The sequence below is a fragment of the Camelina sativa genome, chromosome 17 (assembly GCF_030686135.1).
Source record: "Camelina sativa cultivar CO46 ecotype springtype chromosome 17, ASM3068613v1".
NCBI classification, from domain to species: Eukaryota; Viridiplantae; Streptophyta; class Magnoliopsida; order Brassicales; family Brassicaceae; genus Camelina; species Camelina sativa.
Window position 1 is genome coordinate 11,578,641 of NC_141896.1, and position 15,345 is coordinate 11,593,985.

The 15,345-nt window shown below is 38.1% G+C and overlaps 5 protein-coding genes across 8 annotated transcripts; 2 read left to right on the forward strand and 3 right to left on the reverse strand.

Moving 5' to 3' along the window:
- Nucleotides 1-513: 513 nt before the first annotated feature.
- On the forward strand, nucleotides 514-4,770 carry LOC104756820 (uncharacterized). Its single transcript, XM_010479469.3, has 5 exons — nucleotides 514-684; nucleotides 2,239-3,118; nucleotides 3,213-3,376; nucleotides 4,081-4,155; nucleotides 4,240-4,770. The coding sequence occupies exons 2-5, from the start codon at nucleotides 2,437-2,439 to the stop codon at nucleotides 4,582-4,584; spliced, it is 1,266 nt and encodes a 421-aa protein (XP_010477771.1). The 5' UTR covers nucleotides 514-684; nucleotides 2,239-2,436; the 3' UTR covers nucleotides 4,585-4,770.
- LOC104756823 (protein NRT1/ PTR FAMILY 2.12) lies at nucleotides 4,406-8,363 on the reverse strand. The gene is made up of 5 exons (XM_010479470.3): nucleotides 8,183-8,363; nucleotides 7,920-8,042; nucleotides 6,948-7,165; nucleotides 5,796-6,358; nucleotides 4,406-5,715 (listed from the first exon to the last, which is right to left on the reverse strand). The coding sequence occupies exons 2-5, from the start codon at nucleotides 8,002-8,004 to the stop codon at nucleotides 4,875-4,877; spliced, it is 1,707 nt and encodes a 568-aa protein (XP_010477772.1). The 5' UTR covers nucleotides 8,005-8,042; nucleotides 8,183-8,363; the 3' UTR covers nucleotides 4,406-4,874.
- Nucleotides 8,364-9,156: 793 nt separating this feature from the next.
- LOC104756825 (protein PTST homolog 2, chloroplastic) lies at nucleotides 9,157-12,152 on the forward strand. 4 transcript variants are annotated; one of them, XM_010479472.3, is made up of 8 exons: nucleotides 9,157-10,079; nucleotides 10,160-10,328; nucleotides 10,432-10,609; nucleotides 10,694-10,908; nucleotides 11,023-11,168; nucleotides 11,257-11,404; nucleotides 11,566-11,634; nucleotides 11,727-12,152. In XM_010479472.3, exons 1-8 carry the CDS (start codon nucleotides 9,292-9,294, stop codon nucleotides 11,820-11,822), a joined length of 1,809 nt encoding a protein of 602 aa, XP_010477774.1. In that variant the 5' UTR covers nucleotides 9,157-9,291; the 3' UTR covers nucleotides 11,823-12,152. The 4 variants fall into 4 exon arrangements, 1 of the variants encoding a protein (XP_010477774.1); XR_015587424.1 differs by having other exon boundaries at nucleotides 9,172-10,079; nucleotides 11,028-11,168; XR_015587426.1 differs by having other exon boundaries at nucleotides 9,172-10,079; nucleotides 10,694-10,903.
- On the reverse strand, nucleotides 11,980-14,086 carry LOC104756824 (ultraviolet-B receptor UVR8). Its single transcript, XM_010479471.3, has 7 exons — nucleotides 13,605-14,086; nucleotides 13,364-13,516; nucleotides 13,119-13,277; nucleotides 12,874-13,032; nucleotides 12,649-12,780; nucleotides 12,404-12,568; nucleotides 11,980-12,313 (listed from the first exon to the last, which is right to left on the reverse strand). Exons 1-7 carry the CDS (start codon nucleotides 13,795-13,797, stop codon nucleotides 12,111-12,113), a joined length of 1,164 nt encoding a protein of 387 aa, XP_010477773.1. The 5' UTR covers nucleotides 13,798-14,086; the 3' UTR covers nucleotides 11,980-12,110.
- A 146-nt stretch (nucleotides 14,087-14,232) lies between these two features.
- LOC104756826 (uncharacterized protein At1g27050) lies at nucleotides 14,233-15,123 on the reverse strand. The gene is made up of 2 exons (XM_010479474.2): nucleotides 14,736-15,123; nucleotides 14,233-14,647 (listed from the first exon to the last, which is right to left on the reverse strand). The coding sequence occupies exons 1-2, from the start codon at nucleotides 15,081-15,083 to the stop codon at nucleotides 14,372-14,374; spliced, it is 624 nt and encodes a 207-aa protein (XP_010477776.1). The 5' UTR covers nucleotides 15,084-15,123; the 3' UTR covers nucleotides 14,233-14,371.
- Nucleotides 15,124-15,345: the final 222 nt, after the last annotated feature.

Sequence of the window (15,345 nt, forward strand, 5' to 3'; positions counted from 1 at the left end):
TAACAACATTGATACAGTATCTTATTATCAAACTTGTTCATTATATATCTAATTTTTATCTTTTTTTTACAATGCTTAATCAAATCATTATTTACAAGATATTTCAAAACCTACACATGTACTAGTGTCATTATTTTACATGATCATGATTATAACAAAAAAATATAGTACTTGGATTGATAGAGTAAAAGAGAGAAAAAATAGTTGTAAATATTATTCGACCCTTTTATTCTATATACTAAATCAAATCCACCATATTTCTCAATTTCGATTGTGTCATTAGTCAAAATCTTCTAACTCAATCAAGATTGTGATCCAGCTGAAACTGAGCCGGCTCGATTTCAATCTGACCTGAGATTTTGACTCTGAGATTTTGACTCTGAGATCCAGCTGAGATTTTGACTCTGTTCAATCTGACCTGAATCCCATTTTGAACTTCAACGTGAGCTATATTGGTCTTAATGGGCTTTGACTTCTTTTAACCCTGTGGTGGGCTTTTTGATTAATCTTCAGCGACAATTGGGCCGGCCCAGAGACAATGCGATATACGGCACCGTACCGTAAAACGAAAAGATATTTTGGAGTGTTAGGTTTTCGTATTTAGCAAGTTGAAGGTTTGAGACGGAAGAAGCAGGAAGGAAGGTAGCTCAGCTCAGATCAGATCAGATCTCGCTGATCAAGCAGGTAATTCTTATGATTTTATTTCTATTCGTTCCGTTAAATGCAAGATATTTCAAAACCTACACATGTACTAGTCATTATTTTACATGATCATGATTATAACAAAAAAAATATAGTACTTGGATTGATAGAGTAAAAGAGAGAAAAAATAGTTGTAAATATTATTCGACCCTTTTATTCTATATACTAAATCAAATCCACCATATTTCTCTATTTCGATTGTGTCATTAGTCAAGTTTTGGATGTCTTCTAACTCAATCAAGATTCCAGTCTGATTGTTTGTTCCCAGAAGTCCTTAAATATTGTAGAGAAGTTATTTGATTAGAGGTTCATGAATCTACCTGTTGCTTTATGATTTTGATAGAAAAAAAACAAAAAAAAGCTTGGTACAAAGTTAGTTCTGAATATTTTTAATTGTTGATTTCATAATTACTTATTTAACTGAATGTTAAGGGGTTTGAAACTCTCTTAAACGTTTAAATATCTATTAAACCATCATTAGTTAAAGATAAGATAATTCATCAAGGAATAATATACAAAAAGAGAAATAATTCATAATATACGTCTAATATACCACATACATTTGATTACAAATATATTTATGGAATTTTTGTGATTCTAGAAGGATTAAAGTATACAAAAGAGGAATATTTCTTAGTATCCTACCAATATTGATACAATATTTTGTTAGCAAACTTATTTATTATATATCTAATTTTCCTCTTTTTCTTTACAATGCTTAATCATTATTTACATGATATTTCAAAACCTACCCATGTATTAGTCATTATTTACATGATCATGAATATAACAAAAAGTACTATTAATTGTTGCATTGATAGACATTATGAGACAAAAAAAGTTAGAAAATAGTTGTAAATATTATGACCATCTTTATAATTATTTTATTTTTATATTTTACAAAAATATAGTTTCACTTATAATAGTTGTTAAAAAAATTACTTTTTAATATAGATTTTTTTCTGTCCATAAAAACACTATTTTTTACATTTAAGGAAAAAGAGTGTCTCTTAATTTGTAAGAAAACAAATTTTGTAAATTCGAATGACATTTCCAAGCCAGCTCATAAATTACCAAAATTATTAATTTTAGAGAATCTTTATATATGAAGAAAATCTAAACAAATCATTAAAATACCTATTCGACTTTCATATTTATTTAGGATTTTTTTTCCAGCTTTCTTCTTTTTTTTTCTTTTCTTTTTTTTCTTACGGATAATTTCATTTGCATATTTGAATGAGTGTCTCTTAATTTGTAAGAAAACAAATTTTGTAAATTCGAATGACATTTCCAAGCCAGCTCGTAAATTACCAAAAATATTACTTTTTAGAGAATCTTTTTTGATGAAGAAAATCTAAACAAATTATTAAATACCTATTCGACTTTTCTATTTATTTAGGATTTTTTTTCCAGCTCACTTCTTTTTGTTTTTCTTTTTTTTTTTTTCTTACGGATAATTTCATTTGCATATTCCTCGATTTTTCATTAAAAAAAAATTATTATATATTTTAACTCAAAAAATGTCTCACATCACAGCCCAAAACAAAAAAAAATCAGAGACGCTTCAGCTTATCCCCATTTCCCATTTCTCTCAGAAAACCCTAACAGATCACTCCTCTCTTCTTCTCTTTTCCTCCGCCACCACCGCCGCCGCCGCCGTTACTCAACGGTGGTGAAATCTTCCTCAGACGATCAAATCGATCCTAACTTTCCATCGATTAATCTACACAAACCATGGCCGCCACTGCTTCCTCCGAAGCTTCTGAAGGACCAGTGATGGGACTCGTCAACAAGCGTCTCCGTGCTCTCCGCAAGAAACTCAACAGAATCACTCAAATGGAAGAATCGGTTTCTCAAGGCAAAACCCTAAACAAGGAGCAAGAAGAAGTCCTCCGCTCGAAGCCAGCCGTTGTCGTTCTTATCGAAGAGCTTGAGAAGCTTCGTGCTCCTCTCTCCGCCGCTGTCTCTGAAGAGATCAGTCTCGCTACTAATAAGAATCATAACCGTGATTCTTCCGCTTCCGATCCAACCACACCGTCTGAGCAAAAGGAAATTGAAGTCGCTGAGCCTCCACAGAGCGGTGACGATGACGGGGTTAAGTTGGAGGATCTGGTGAATCTCTTGTACTTTGGTTCGCTCTTCGATGTGAAATCGCAGAACGAGTTCACTTCGATAATGTTGACTAGGTCTCATGAGAGAGGGTGTTGTTTGAGCTACGATTACGTTTCTGATGATGCCACTGATCTGCTCGGCGATCGGGATTTGGATTCTCTTTCTCAGCTCTGGAGTCTGATGGTATCTCGCCCTGTGGATTCAAGCTTATCTCATAAGAACGCTTTGGAGCGCTGTGTTGAGCACGCTAAGCTTTGGTTGGCTAATTCGGAGCAGCCAATTGAATCCAACTGCAACATTTCATGTAAAAAAAAAACCCCTGATTCTGTCTCATTCGTTATATCTCTGTGTGTTGTTTCAGTTTCGATGTGCTGATTACTTTAAGATTTATGATGCAGATGCTGCATTGAGAGAGAAGTTGAAGAAGATTATGGCGTCTGACTATTTCACTACTACGCCAGAGATGAAAGCTCCTGTTGAAGTGGCGGCTGCAGCTGGGAACTACACTTCTTACCAGGTTCCTGTGGACATTGAAGCTCCAGCTGTACACTATCAACAACAGGTATTCACTTTTTATTCGTCTATATGAGATTACGTTTTGAATTGGAGTGGGAAGTTTCATTGGCTCTCATGAAAGTTCTCTTCTTTGGTTTGTTATACTTTATATTCGCCTGCATTGTTGTTTGGTAAAGTACCTATTTTTAGTGGATTTGGTGGGTCGAATTTTATGTGCCTCTATTGGAGTCTTGCTGAATTTAGTCATACTGCATAATTCACGGTTTTGTGGGAGCAAAGCTCTAATTTTTATCTTTAGGAGAAGATTATTTATCTCATATCGAGCTTCATTTGTTAAGGAGTCAGAGTGTGTCTAGGTTTCTACTATGAAGCTGAATAGAAAAGTATAATGATGCAACATAAGGGTGTGATTTTGGCAGGGGATCATTAGTAAAGCTAAGTTGTTTGGATAGGATTGAGAAGTACATGTTTAGTTTTCTAATTGCTGGTTGCTTATTTTATTGTTAAACTGTTCTCTTGGTTTTCTAGAACTCCATCCTGCTTAAAAGCTCTGTAGTGGTTTACTATATGAGTTGTCATGTGAGTGGTATTTACTTACTTTGGCTATTGTTCTTCACTGTAGTGACTGTTGACATGTTTTTGAGTGTCTTATTTTGTGATTTACGAAACATACATCCTCCCATGTGTTTTGAACGGTTTCCCATTGCATGCTCTTTCTTTCTTCTGCGGGGCTGATTTTCCGATTTGTAGGATGAAGATGCATTTAACAACAAAGAACAAGAGTCAGTTGTGAATGACCAATCTCTACAAGATGAGCATCAAAAGGTAATCCAGGGAAATACGGACCATTAATCATCTATAAGTAAATTCTAAAGGCTGAATCTGATGAGTCTTTTTGGGTTCTTAAAGGGTGAGTCGGTGACGGAAGGAGAGGTTGTCCATGGACAACAAGAACAAGCCTTTACTCAGGTGGAAGGAAAGAATGGTAAGAGAGACTATGTGCCACGTGGATCCTACCAGAACCAGAGAGGTCGTCGGGGTGGTCGAAGAGGTGGTGGTGGCTACCAGAATGGACGGGGAGGCCGAGGTGGTGGTGGTGGATACCAGAATGGTGGGCGATATGAATCTTATGATCAGTCCGGTGGAAATGGTTACCAAAGGAACTACTACAACAACAGAGGAAGGGGACGTAATGGTGGTGGTGGAAATGGCAATTACAACCACCAAGACGCTAATGTTACTGCTGCGTCTTAGCTTAAGCACCTCTGGCTTTTGGGTGCGTCTCTTTCGCTATTTTGCGTTTATGCTATAACTCATATAAGCCTAATCTCGTGTTTGAAATGTTTGACAATTGCTCGGTTTTTGTTATGACCTTTTTGTTTTTTGTGGCCATCAATTTTACCGTCGTCATGTGAAGTAGTGATCTTTTTTTTCCTTCAATGAGAGCTATAATCAAATATAATAGCTTTATATTCGTATCCAAACAGCACGAACGACTAAGCACAGAGATTCTAACTTGTCGATTGATCATGTCGCTCGTCTAGTTATATGTCTAGAAAAGGCTTTTCCTCTTTAATGTCTTCACTTTGTGGACCGGCTTTGTACTGGTAATTTCTGGCACAGTACCAGAAATAGACAAGGTTAACCACTCCCAAACCAGCAATCATATAGTAGTAGTAATCCAGTTTCCCTTTATCAAGGTCCTTGTTCAGCCAGTCAGGCTGGTCTTTTGTGCCTGAGAATTTATGGACGGTGGTCACCAGCAAGCTGCTCAGATAATTAGCGGCAGCAAATGAGAGCGGAAATAGTGAATTCGCTATGCTTCGCATGTGCTCTGGAAATTGGCTGTTGAAGAACTCGATCTGGCCGATGAAATTAAATGACTCGCAGAGTCCCATCAGAATCAGCGGCACAGCCAGCCAAAACACCGACGTTTGTGTCACTGCGGTATCCCGTGTCCGCCTCACTCCCTCCACAAACCCTGCAGTGAACATGGAGAGAATGGCGAAGATGATCCCAATTCCCATCCGCTGAAGGAGAGTGAACCTGAACTCTCGGATTCGCCAAAGGGAGGGGACTAAGAGACGGTCGTAGATAGGCAACCAAATGCCTATAGTGATGTAAGAAATAACGACTACAGAAGCGGCCGGGATCTCAAAATGCGGACCCATGTGTCGATCCATTTTCATAGCTTGAAAGACTATAAAAGTTGCTTGTGTGCTCATTGCAACGATTGAGATTATCCCAGCAGACCAAATCGGAACGACTCTGATCAGACACTTGACCTCTTCAACTTCTTGAACACTACATAGCCGCCACTTATGCGCTGGAGCTCCTTCAGATGTAAGATCACCCTCTGTTATCACCGCTCCTTTGTCCAGAAACCTAAAGATCACCAATACATTATTAATTACATTATAAAAAACTATCAAACTCGAATGTTTCTATATGTATGAGTAATATACTTGAACTGGCTGGTAAGAGGTAACTTGGATAATACGCCAGGTTTCACCGGCGGGTCATAATACTCTACTGTCCCATCATCCACTGCCGGAATCTCGAGGTTCCGCTTCTTACGAGCAGCCACGATGACCCGAGCAATGCCCGAGAATACACTCCCTTCCGGTTTGACATACACGTAAAACCGCGTACCGACAAAGAACATAACCACCGCACAAGCCATTAAACCGGTCGGGATGCTAAACCCGATGATCCAACTAACGGTCTGTAAGTAGACCACGACGGTATGCGAAAAGATGAGAACCACGGTTAAGGTCAAGTAGTACCAGTTAAAGAAACTAGCCATTCCTTTGAGGCCTTGCTCTGTTCGTTGGTCAAATTGGTCAACTCCAAACGGGATGCTGCAAGGTCGGATTCCACCGCTTCCGATGGATAGGAAGCCAAGACCGAGGAACAGAATCCCGAGCTGGAGTTTGTTCGGATCGTCACATTCGTCTGGATGGGGGTTGTTGCACGGTGGTGGGTGGAGTTGAGGCATGCAGGCTGTGAGTGTCACCGTCATAAGCCCCTGTTTGGATTTATCTTAAATTTGGGTTGATTCCTTCTTTATGGAAAGCACATTGAGAGAAATTATAACATAATGTTTTTTTGGTTAAAACGTTACAATTATTTGTTACAACTCCAATGTGTTACGGAAGTTCATTAATAGAAAAAAGGTATTTGCAAATGGAAAAAAGTTAAACTAGCTAACTTTTAAAAAGATGAAAATAAATGGCATATTTGCTTATTTTAGTCTACAACTTGGTGATATGGACTGTCTGATTTTTTTCTGCATTATGTATAGATATTGAAGAACAAAATTCCAGCTTGTTCATTTGTCACGACCAACATTTTTTGCCCTTTATTATGATGGGAAGATCTCAGACCACCAAAATCTACACTTATTAACCTTAAAAAATCACGTAGCTACTATGTAAATATTTTAACCTTAGCCAAGGTAAAAACTCAACACTCCATTTCAAGCTTATTATCATCACTTAGTTGTCCAATATTATTTTTGGGAGATAGTAAATCAACACTCCATTTCAAGCTTATTAACAATTGTGATTGTTTATATAATTTGTTAGAAACTAAGAATAGATAGAGAGGGAACGTACGAGAAGTGCGAAGAAGGATGCGTAAGCAATGGTCTTGAAGCGGCCAATGTAGGCGTCGGAGATCAATGCGCCAAGGAGTGGAGCGAAGTTGGTAAGACCCATCCACAAGTAGTAGACGTTGGAAGCTTCCACCGGTTCCATGTGGAACACATTTCTCAAATACAACATAAAATTTGCCGATACTCCTATCGATCCTAACTTCTCCAACGTCTCATTTCCTATATTCTCATCATTTGGTAAAGATTTAATCTCAGCATATAAAAACATGTATGTTGTCCAAAGTATTTTATCTTTTCTTAATATATATAAATGGACGGTAACTTAAGTTGAACCAGCCGTCAAAACGTAAAATTTTTTTTGTACCCACTCATGATCTGTCTAAAAAGATAAACCGTATTACATGCGTGTTATATGCAAACGTTTATACCTAAAAAATAACTTTGAGTCCATTTCTCTTGACATTATAATATTCTTATACTATTGAATTGCATGACTCGCAAATTGAGTTTTAGTGTGGTCATGATATTACCATGGTGCTGGCCGCAACTACATATCAGGGAGAAAAAAGTGATGACAGACTATAGGTAGTATTACTTTTCAATGAAATTTAATCTCAGAGAATTATGCCTCGATTTTTATCTAATGTCTATTTATATTTGTATATAGAAAAATGATATACTTACAAGAAAACATGTCTATTTTGCAGTGGTATTTTTAAAATGTGTCATATTGTGCAAGTCTTTCTATAACAAAGAAAGATGTGAATTACAAGACAACACTTCTCTACAATAACAACACACTGATAAGTCGATTGAAAGGGATCAAAAAGTAGCATGGTCGGTCCACCATATAACTTTTATACTACAATGGATGGCGAAATTGGTGTTCATTTATTAGTTTACCATGTTTAATTATATTGTCTTGAAAAACAAAAGATATTGAAAGAACATACGAAAAAAAGAAAGAACATACCTAGGATGAACGTAATAGCTCTCCAGCCTCCACGTTTTTTCTCCTGCAAAAATTTTCGATTCATCGAATCGTCAACAACTTCCATCACGCGATGACGACAATGGTTTCGAGAAAAATGGGAAGCTGCAAACAACAAATAAAGAAGATGAAACAAAAACAAAAAGAAGAAGAAGAAGAAGAACGGAATATACAAAATAATTTGAAGTTGCTTTTTGGGTGGAATAGTGTGATCAGAAACAATATATTATGACTAAGGCACGAACCACACACGGCACAAGTCAGTTATTGGAAGATGAAATGAAGCTGAGGATGCTCTCTTTTTTTATTTATAGAGATATAAATCGAGTGTGAGAGAAAGGAGAGAAGAAACTTTTTCTCTCAATCGCTTTCTCTCTCTCTCTATCTTCTCTCATCTAACATATAAGTGAGGATCTCGTTTCACTTGTTAGAGGTTATATATTGTGTGTGTATATATATTCATTAGTTTAATTATTGACAATTTAAAAGGTCTTTTAGTAGGAATGGTGAGTTTGAATAATAAAGTTCTATATTTAATACTATGTTTAATTTACAGTTAGTAACAGAACCATTTCGTAAAGTTAATATTATATGTACATATATCACCACTACTTTGTTTCCTTCGTTCCATACTGCAATATACTAGGTTTAGAGAAATCTAGCTAGTAGAAAGTAATATGGATAGTTGTGACTTGTGAGCGAGAAGAAATTTAAATTAAGAGAACTAATGCGAATATCTTATATATATAGTACTAGTGTGCATTTGGTTATTATACAAACATCCACACGTAAAATTATTCTACAGCTAAATTTGTTTTAGCTAATACTAGTTACACATAATATACAAAGATATGGAGGGTGGTCACAAGCAGGAACAATGAGTTGTCTTGGCTGGTTGTTAATTAAGGAATCATGAAAACAGAGTATCTTGGACGGGACCAAGGGCATACAATACCACGAATAAGAACATTAATAAAGAGTAAAGACATAAATTGAGTACGAAAATGTTATGTTTGAATCTAATTCAGAAAAACTGGTTCAAGTTGAATCATTCAAGCCAGGAGTACAGGATATGGCCATACACTTATTAGTATGTAGGTGTAAAAGCTTTTCTTGGGACTTTCTTGGTTAAGATATTTTTTTCTAAAATTTGGCCATGGATTTTAGGCCGCATGGCCCTATAAGATCTAATAAATCTGATACCAAAATCTCAAAATACAAAGACACTTGAAATATTGGGATTCATAGTCGACATAAACCGTAATAATGGAACAAATACGTCAAACTTGATTAACCAAAATGAAATGAGAAGAATCTAAAAGAAACCACAACTTGGTGGGTGATTTGATGATTGATGATTGATGATGATTCGATAAACGTCCGAATAAAGCATACTCCTTTTTTGGTTTTTGTGCGGTCACTCACATGCCTCCTCATTTTAGTTTCTTCTTCTTCAGCTAAGCTACGTACGACGGTGTCACGTTTTCCCATAGGTTTATTTTTTTGTTCGTTGCTTGGCATCTCATCCATCATTCACTTCTTTAATGAGGACCGTTTGATAGAAGCCCACACACAAAGTGTTCGACGAAATGCGCCAACGATGGTCTCTCTCTACTCCTCCGGCCCCATTTCTTCTTTTGCCTCTCGCAATTCGATGATTGATTCCGATACCCTTTTGTCTCTTTCTTCTTTTGGTTCAACCTTTAATCATCCCAAGACTTGCATACGATTCGCCCGAATAGGTTGTGGGTTTACTGTTCTAGGGTTTCTCGAAATCAAGCCGAGGAAGAGAAGCTGTTGCTCTCGGCTTAATAAGCGTAATCTGGGTTGGGATAGCCATGAAAGTAAGGATCTTGAATCGGAGGTTTTGGAGTTTATGAAGAACTCGGAGAGACCTGGCATGTTTCCGAGCAAGAAGGATTTGATTCGTTCTGGAAGGTTTGATCTTGTTGAGAGAATTGTTAACCAAGGTGGATGGCTTTCTATGGGTTGGGATTTGGATGAACAAGAACAACAAGTCAAAGATAATGTCAAGCCTTTACATATTGAGAAGCAGCTTCATGATTCTCATTCTCAAGAGGTTGATGGAACTTTGAGTCATGGAGCTATTGATTCTTCTTCAAATCTTTCATCTTTAACAGAGTGAGTTATCTAATTTTAAAGTATTTTGTTCTCTAGAAAGACCTCTTTTAGAATTGTTAACATAGGTTCTGTTTTATCAGAGAAGTAGATGCTGGTAACGATAGTGGAATTGAAGGCATTTTGACCAGATTAGAGAAACAAAGGAATTTGAGTCTAGGGATTAGCTTGAGGGATCCGAATGGGAAAAGTAATGGTGCCATGACTGATATCTCTGCAAATGGTTCAGTTCCTTGGTCTTCCAAGATTGTGGTATGTTTTCTTGTCTGCAAACTTTGCTCTTCATTGCACACAAATAATCTAGATGGGATAAATTGTTTATGTTGTGAGGTGTTGCCTACTTGTTTTCCAAAAGACAGCTAGTGAGATTCGAGAAAAAGAAAGTAGGAGAAGTTCAGATGAATCTGCACAAAATAGGTATCAAGAAGCCAGTTCGGTTTCAGGAACTCAAGGCTTAAGCAATTCGCCTACATCAGAAACATGGAGGACGTGGAGTATGAGGAGAGCTGGATTTACTGATGAAGATTTTGAAGGTATGGAGTGACTTCTGTCTTCAGCCATACAAGGATTTAATATAAAAAGTGGCCTGAAGCTTTCGTACGTATTATATCGTACAGCTGCTGAAATTTCTCCTAGTGGTTTGGATGGTGTGAAGAAGGGTAATACTAATAAGAATTCTGGTGATAGCATGAATGGAAAAAACAGAACTGCATCTTCCCCAGAAGATGTAAATAAAACTCATATCAAAAGCCGTCTTCAACATCTCCAGTCAGAACTTTCTTCTGTTCTCCACTCCCTTAGATCTCCTCCTGATGATATTGTGACAAGTAAGGTAATTGTTTGATCAGATAGCATCTAAAATCATTTTTTTCTATCAAACTAGAAGTGGTTGCGACTTGGCTTATTTTTGGTTTATGGCTTATTTTTGGTTTATGATTTCATTTAGGATAGTGAGATGACTTCTGGGAACTTGGAGAACCTTTCTGATGATTGGGAGTTCAAAGAGAATGAGATCATGCATGCCCAAACTAAGTTGCGGTCTACACGAGCAAAGTTGGCAGTTCTTGAAGGAAAAATGGCTATGGCTATAATGTATGCTTTACTATTACTTACGTGGGAAAAAGTATGAGGAAGCTTAGGCTATTGTCTCTCACATTGGTTAATTTGTTTTTTCTTATAGAGACGCACAGAGGGTTGTACGGGAGAAACAGCGAAGAATAGATCATGCTCGAAGAGCGTTACGATTACTTCGAACCGCATCCATAGTATGGCCTAATTCAGCCTCAGAAGTTCTATTAACGGGTTCATTTGACGGTTGGTCTACCCAGGTCAGTTCACATTGATTAAAAATATAATTAGTCTCGATACAAGAAATCAAGCTGCTTCATATCTGGTGTTCCGTTCAATTTGTCATCAAGCCATCCATTTAGGAATTGTATTGCTCTCTTTTGATGTTTTTGTTCCTAAATTTATATGATTTTGTATCCAGAGGAAGATGAAGAAAGCAGAGAACGGAGTCTTCTCTCTGTCGCTCAAGCTATATCCTGGAAAATATGAGGTTAGATCATTCAATTAACTGAGTACTGCAACTACCACTTTTCCCGTTCAGAGGCAAACCAAAATCTTAATTTTGGTACATGTTCCTCGCAGATAAAGTTTATAGTTGATGGCCAGTGGAAAGTTGACCCGCTTCGACCCATTGTTACTTGTGGTGGATATGAAAACAATCTGCTAATCATCTCTTGAGGTCAAAGGCAACAACATTCCAGAACTAGTCCCACCACTATCCATGGAGCATAAGCTGAATCAGTAGGGCTTTAGTCTCTTTTGGGATTTCACTTTCAAGTAGGGTAAGGTACCAAGGAAGCAGTAGAACTAGGTTTTTTCTCTTGAGAAAACAAGGTAGTAAGAAAGATTTGTATATTGTACCAATACGACCACTTTGTTCCTCTCACAAGAGTCACAAGACTCATGTAAACAATTGGCTCCTTGCATTGTACAATTTTACACACATAAGATGTCATACATCCATTTCTATGATGAGATTGGTGAAGAATAAAGCTCTTGTTTTCGCCTTACAGCATAAGTAAATCCACTTCCGCAATATACTTCCATCTCTTTCGTTTGTAGGTATATACTTCCAAGGCTGACCAGTTGAGGATTGGTCTGATCATTGGTGTTTCCAAGGCCAAGCTGACCATGTTCACCCCATCCCCATGTCTTAACTTCTCCATTCTCTGCAACATATATGTAAATGTGGTTTGTTTTAATATGGAGAAGAAGTCTGAACGACAAAGATATAACAGAATTACCCTCTCCCTCATTACCTGTTACAGCAGCAGAATGCTCTGCACCTGCTGCAATTTTCAAAACTTTTACTCCATCAAAATCTGGAACTTTCGCTAAGGGAGCTTCAGAGGGATCCATATGCAGTTGTTGCTTCTCATGTTGTTTATCAAGGGTATTACCAAGCTTGAAAACCTCGCCATCAACTGTTCAACAAGTTCACAAACAGATGAAAATGGGTTCAAGTGAGTTCGGAAGGTAATTAATGCATCCACACAGAAATTACCGGTTAATAGTAAAGCATGATTCCATCCTAAAGCAACTTCTCTGAAAGATAGAGATGAAGGCAAACACTGAGGGGTTTGAACATCGGGACCGCCGCAGAATCCTCTTCCCCAACTGAACATCTGTCCATCAGCTGGTGAGACACATCGGAAGACAGGGGTTAACAAAAGATAAACAAAATTCGCTCAATTAGTGAATCAGTAGAACATGAGACTTGAGAGTTAACCGGATATAGCTGCACTATGATCTCCATTAGCTGATATACGAACAACCTCAATATCTTTTAATCCAGATACAAGACATGGAAGATCTACTGACTTTGTTCTGTCTGATGAGATACCTAACTGTCCACGCTTACCAGATCCAAATCCACACACTTGATTCCCTGAATAAGACAAGATAAATCAAATGTAGAAAAAACACAAGTCTAACACGCAAACCTGTGAATGTATTATGTATATCAGACGTTACCTGTGAACAAGACGAGTGAATGGCGCATACCGCAAGCTACCATCTTCACATTCTTATCAAGAAAGTAAGAGACTTTAGCTGGAGTGCTAAGTGACACGTTATCACCATGACCAAGCTGACCAAACGAGCCATTGCCACATGTAAAAAGACAACCAGAATCTGCAATCACACAAAACACAAAACGGAGATAAGATCTCTTTTTGCTCCTAAAAACAGCAGTTGGAAAAATCCATTAATGTTTTTACCAGAAACAAAACCAGAATGACTCCATCCAGCAGCAGCTTGAGTGATAACATAATCGTCAAAAAAAGATACTGGTTTTGGCAAAGAGGTGCTGAGACTGTCACCATGTCCTAACTGACCAGAGCTTCCTCTTCCCCATGTGAAGACCTTACCACCTGCCAAAAAAGCATATAAAGTAGTCAACTCAGTTGACTAAACCAAACGACATTACTTTTATCAGAGATTTTAGGGGTTTTTGTTTACCAGAAGTCAAAGCGATGACGTGAGCGCCGCCACAGGCGAGCATCGATATGGAAGGAAGTGACGTCAGGGAGAGAAGCTGAGGGAGAAGCTCGTCTTGTAGCTTGGCCGTCCCTAATTGGCCATCTGTGCCTGCGCCCCAGCTCCATACTTGTTCTTCTTCATCATCAGCTGGTGTCCCATCGTGTTCGGCCATTATCTCGACGAATCAATCTATCTGGGTTTGTGTTTTAGTAGATAGATGGTTTGCTCTAAAGCACCGTGATTGAGAAATCTCGTGCCTAGTTTTGTCTCCTGGTCGTGTATCACTTTTCTAACAATCGGACAAATCCCTCCACGGCCTAGTCAATCGTACTAAAGTAGTTGAAACGATGCCGTCGTGATGTTAAAGTAGTTTTTTTTTTTTTTTTTTTGGGTATATAATCTTAACACCCGAGACCGAGTTGTGTGTTCAAAGTGAAGGCGACAGAGACTTTGACTTGATTAAGGCTTGATGTTATTTTTTGTGTCGATCTATATTGAATCTGTTCCTCCACGGTTTATGGATTTCAAGTTTGAATTATTCATTATCGCGATTTTTTTGAATACCTTATTTTCTAATAATCTTACAAATAAATAGAACTCAAACTCATTCACAACAACGTCTGATAGAATTTGAAAGAACCAAACTTTACCCACATATGAGCTGAGAATACACTAAGCTAAACTCATCATATATAAACATACACATTTTTAAAGATTCGAAGTTTTGATTTTAGAATTATAATTTGTTATAGGATATCATCATAAGCTACAATATCTCTCTGTTTAATCTCCCTTAATCTCGCCGGAGTTCCACCCCCGATCTCTCCGTCGTTATAATTATTACTTCTCGGGTTGACTATAGCCGACGCTAACCTATTACTTCTCCCGTGTTTTCTTAATGGCATCACAGGTCGAACAAGCTTAGACGAAGACGACGGCGTCGTTTTATCCTTTCCTTCTCCCACCACCGTCACAGCTTCCTTCCACTTCACCAACGGATCCGTCGCCCAAACCACCTCCACCTGCAACACACACATACACATAAGTACACTCCAATAAAAACTCTTAACTCCCCAAATTCTACAACAGATTATCTCAAATTTTAGTTACCTTTTTGGAATCGATGGATATACCAAAAGAAGGCTCGTGACTACCAGCAATTGCAGCTTCTGCTGACTCGACTGTGCGGTACGCAACGGATCCGAACCCGTCTTTGTCGATTCGTATCCGCGAGATTGAACCGTAGATCTCGAATCGTGATTTCAGCTCCAGGACTGAACAGTTGGCGGGAAGTCCCATAACGATCAGCGCAGGTGGCGGCGGAGGTTTGGTTGTTGGTTTGTCAATAATCTCATCTTGTTCCGATGACGGTGGTGGTGCCCATGGTCGCCGGCGTTTCGAAATTCGAGCCGGTGTGTTGCGGTATGTGTAGGGTTTGTCTCTCTTGCGGCTCATCATAGCCTCCTTTGTTACTTCGCTGAGTCCCTTCAAAACTATCTTACCTTTTCAGGAAATATAGAAATTAAATTGGGTTTAAGGTAATTGGGCTAGAAACATAAACTCCAGGCCCATTTAGTAACTGGACTGTTCATCCGTGCGTGTAACAGAAAGACAAATCAGATGGGTGGATCCCACAAAATCCAAATAAGTCTTTGCTTCCACTCATATATCGCCACCTGTTTGTTACACGACTCCGACAAGTTTTACATGTTGGCAGAGT

What these genes read in the sequence shown, in the direction of transcription:
- LOC104756820 (XM_010479469.3), top strand. Translation starts at nt 2,437, where the DNA reads ATGGCCGCCACTGCTTCCTCCGAAGCTTCTGAAGGACCAGTGATGGGA. An exon ending in CTGTACACTATCAACAACAG is followed by an intron (nt 3,377 to 4,080) that starts GTATTCACTTTT and finishes TCCGATTTGTAG; the next exon opens with GATGAAGATGCATTTAACAA. An exon ending in TACAAGATGAGCATCAAAAG is followed by an intron (nt 4,156 to 4,239) that starts GTAATCCAGGGA and finishes GGGTTCTTAAAG; the next exon opens with GGTGAGTCGGTGACGGAAGG.
- LOC104756823 (XM_010479470.3), bottom strand. Translation starts at nt 8,004, where the DNA reads ATGGAAGTTGTTGACGATTCGATGAATCGAAAATTTTTGCAGGAGAAA. An exon ending in AGCTATTACGTTCATCCTAG is followed by an intron (nt 7,166 to 7,919) that starts GTATGTTCTTTC and finishes ATGAGAATATAG; the next exon opens with GAAATGAGACGTTGGAGAAG. An exon ending in CCTCTTACCAGCCAGTTCAA is followed by an intron (nt 5,716 to 5,795) that starts GTATATTACTCA and finishes GGTGATCTTTAG; the next exon opens with GTTTCTGGACAAAGGAGCGG.
- LOC104756825 (XM_010479472.3), top strand. Translation starts at nt 9,292, where the DNA reads ATGATTGATGATGATTCGATAAACGTCCGAATAAAGCATACTCCTTTT. An exon ending in AATCTTTCATCTTTAACAGA is followed by an intron (nt 10,080 to 10,159) that starts GTGAGTTATCTA and finishes CTGTTTTATCAG; the next exon opens with AGAAGTAGATGCTGGTAACG. An exon ending in ATGATATTGTGACAAGTAAG is followed by an intron (nt 10,909 to 11,022) that starts GTAATTGTTTGA and finishes GATTTCATTTAG; the next exon opens with GATAGTGAGATGACTTCTGG.
- LOC104756824 (XM_010479471.3), bottom strand. Translation starts at nt 13,797, where the DNA reads ATGGCCGAACACGATGGGACACCAGCTGATGATGAAGAAGAACAAGTA. An exon ending in TCATAGTGCAGCTATATCCG is followed by an intron (nt 12,781 to 12,873) that starts GTTAACTCTCAA and finishes GTGTCTCACCAG; the next exon opens with CTGATGGACAGATGTTCAGT. An exon ending in GCATTCTGCTGCTGTAACAG is followed by an intron (nt 12,314 to 12,403) that starts GTAATGAGGGAG and finishes TATATGTTGCAG; the next exon opens with AGAATGGAGAAGTTAAGACA.
- LOC104756826 (XM_010479474.2), bottom strand. Translation starts at nt 15,083, where the DNA reads ATGATGAGCCGCAAGAGAGACAAACCCTACACATACCGCAACACACCG. An exon ending in TATCCATCGATTCCAAAAAG is followed by an intron (nt 14,648 to 14,735) that starts GTAACTAAAATT and finishes TGTGTGTTGCAG; the next exon opens with GTGGAGGTGGTTTGGGCGAC.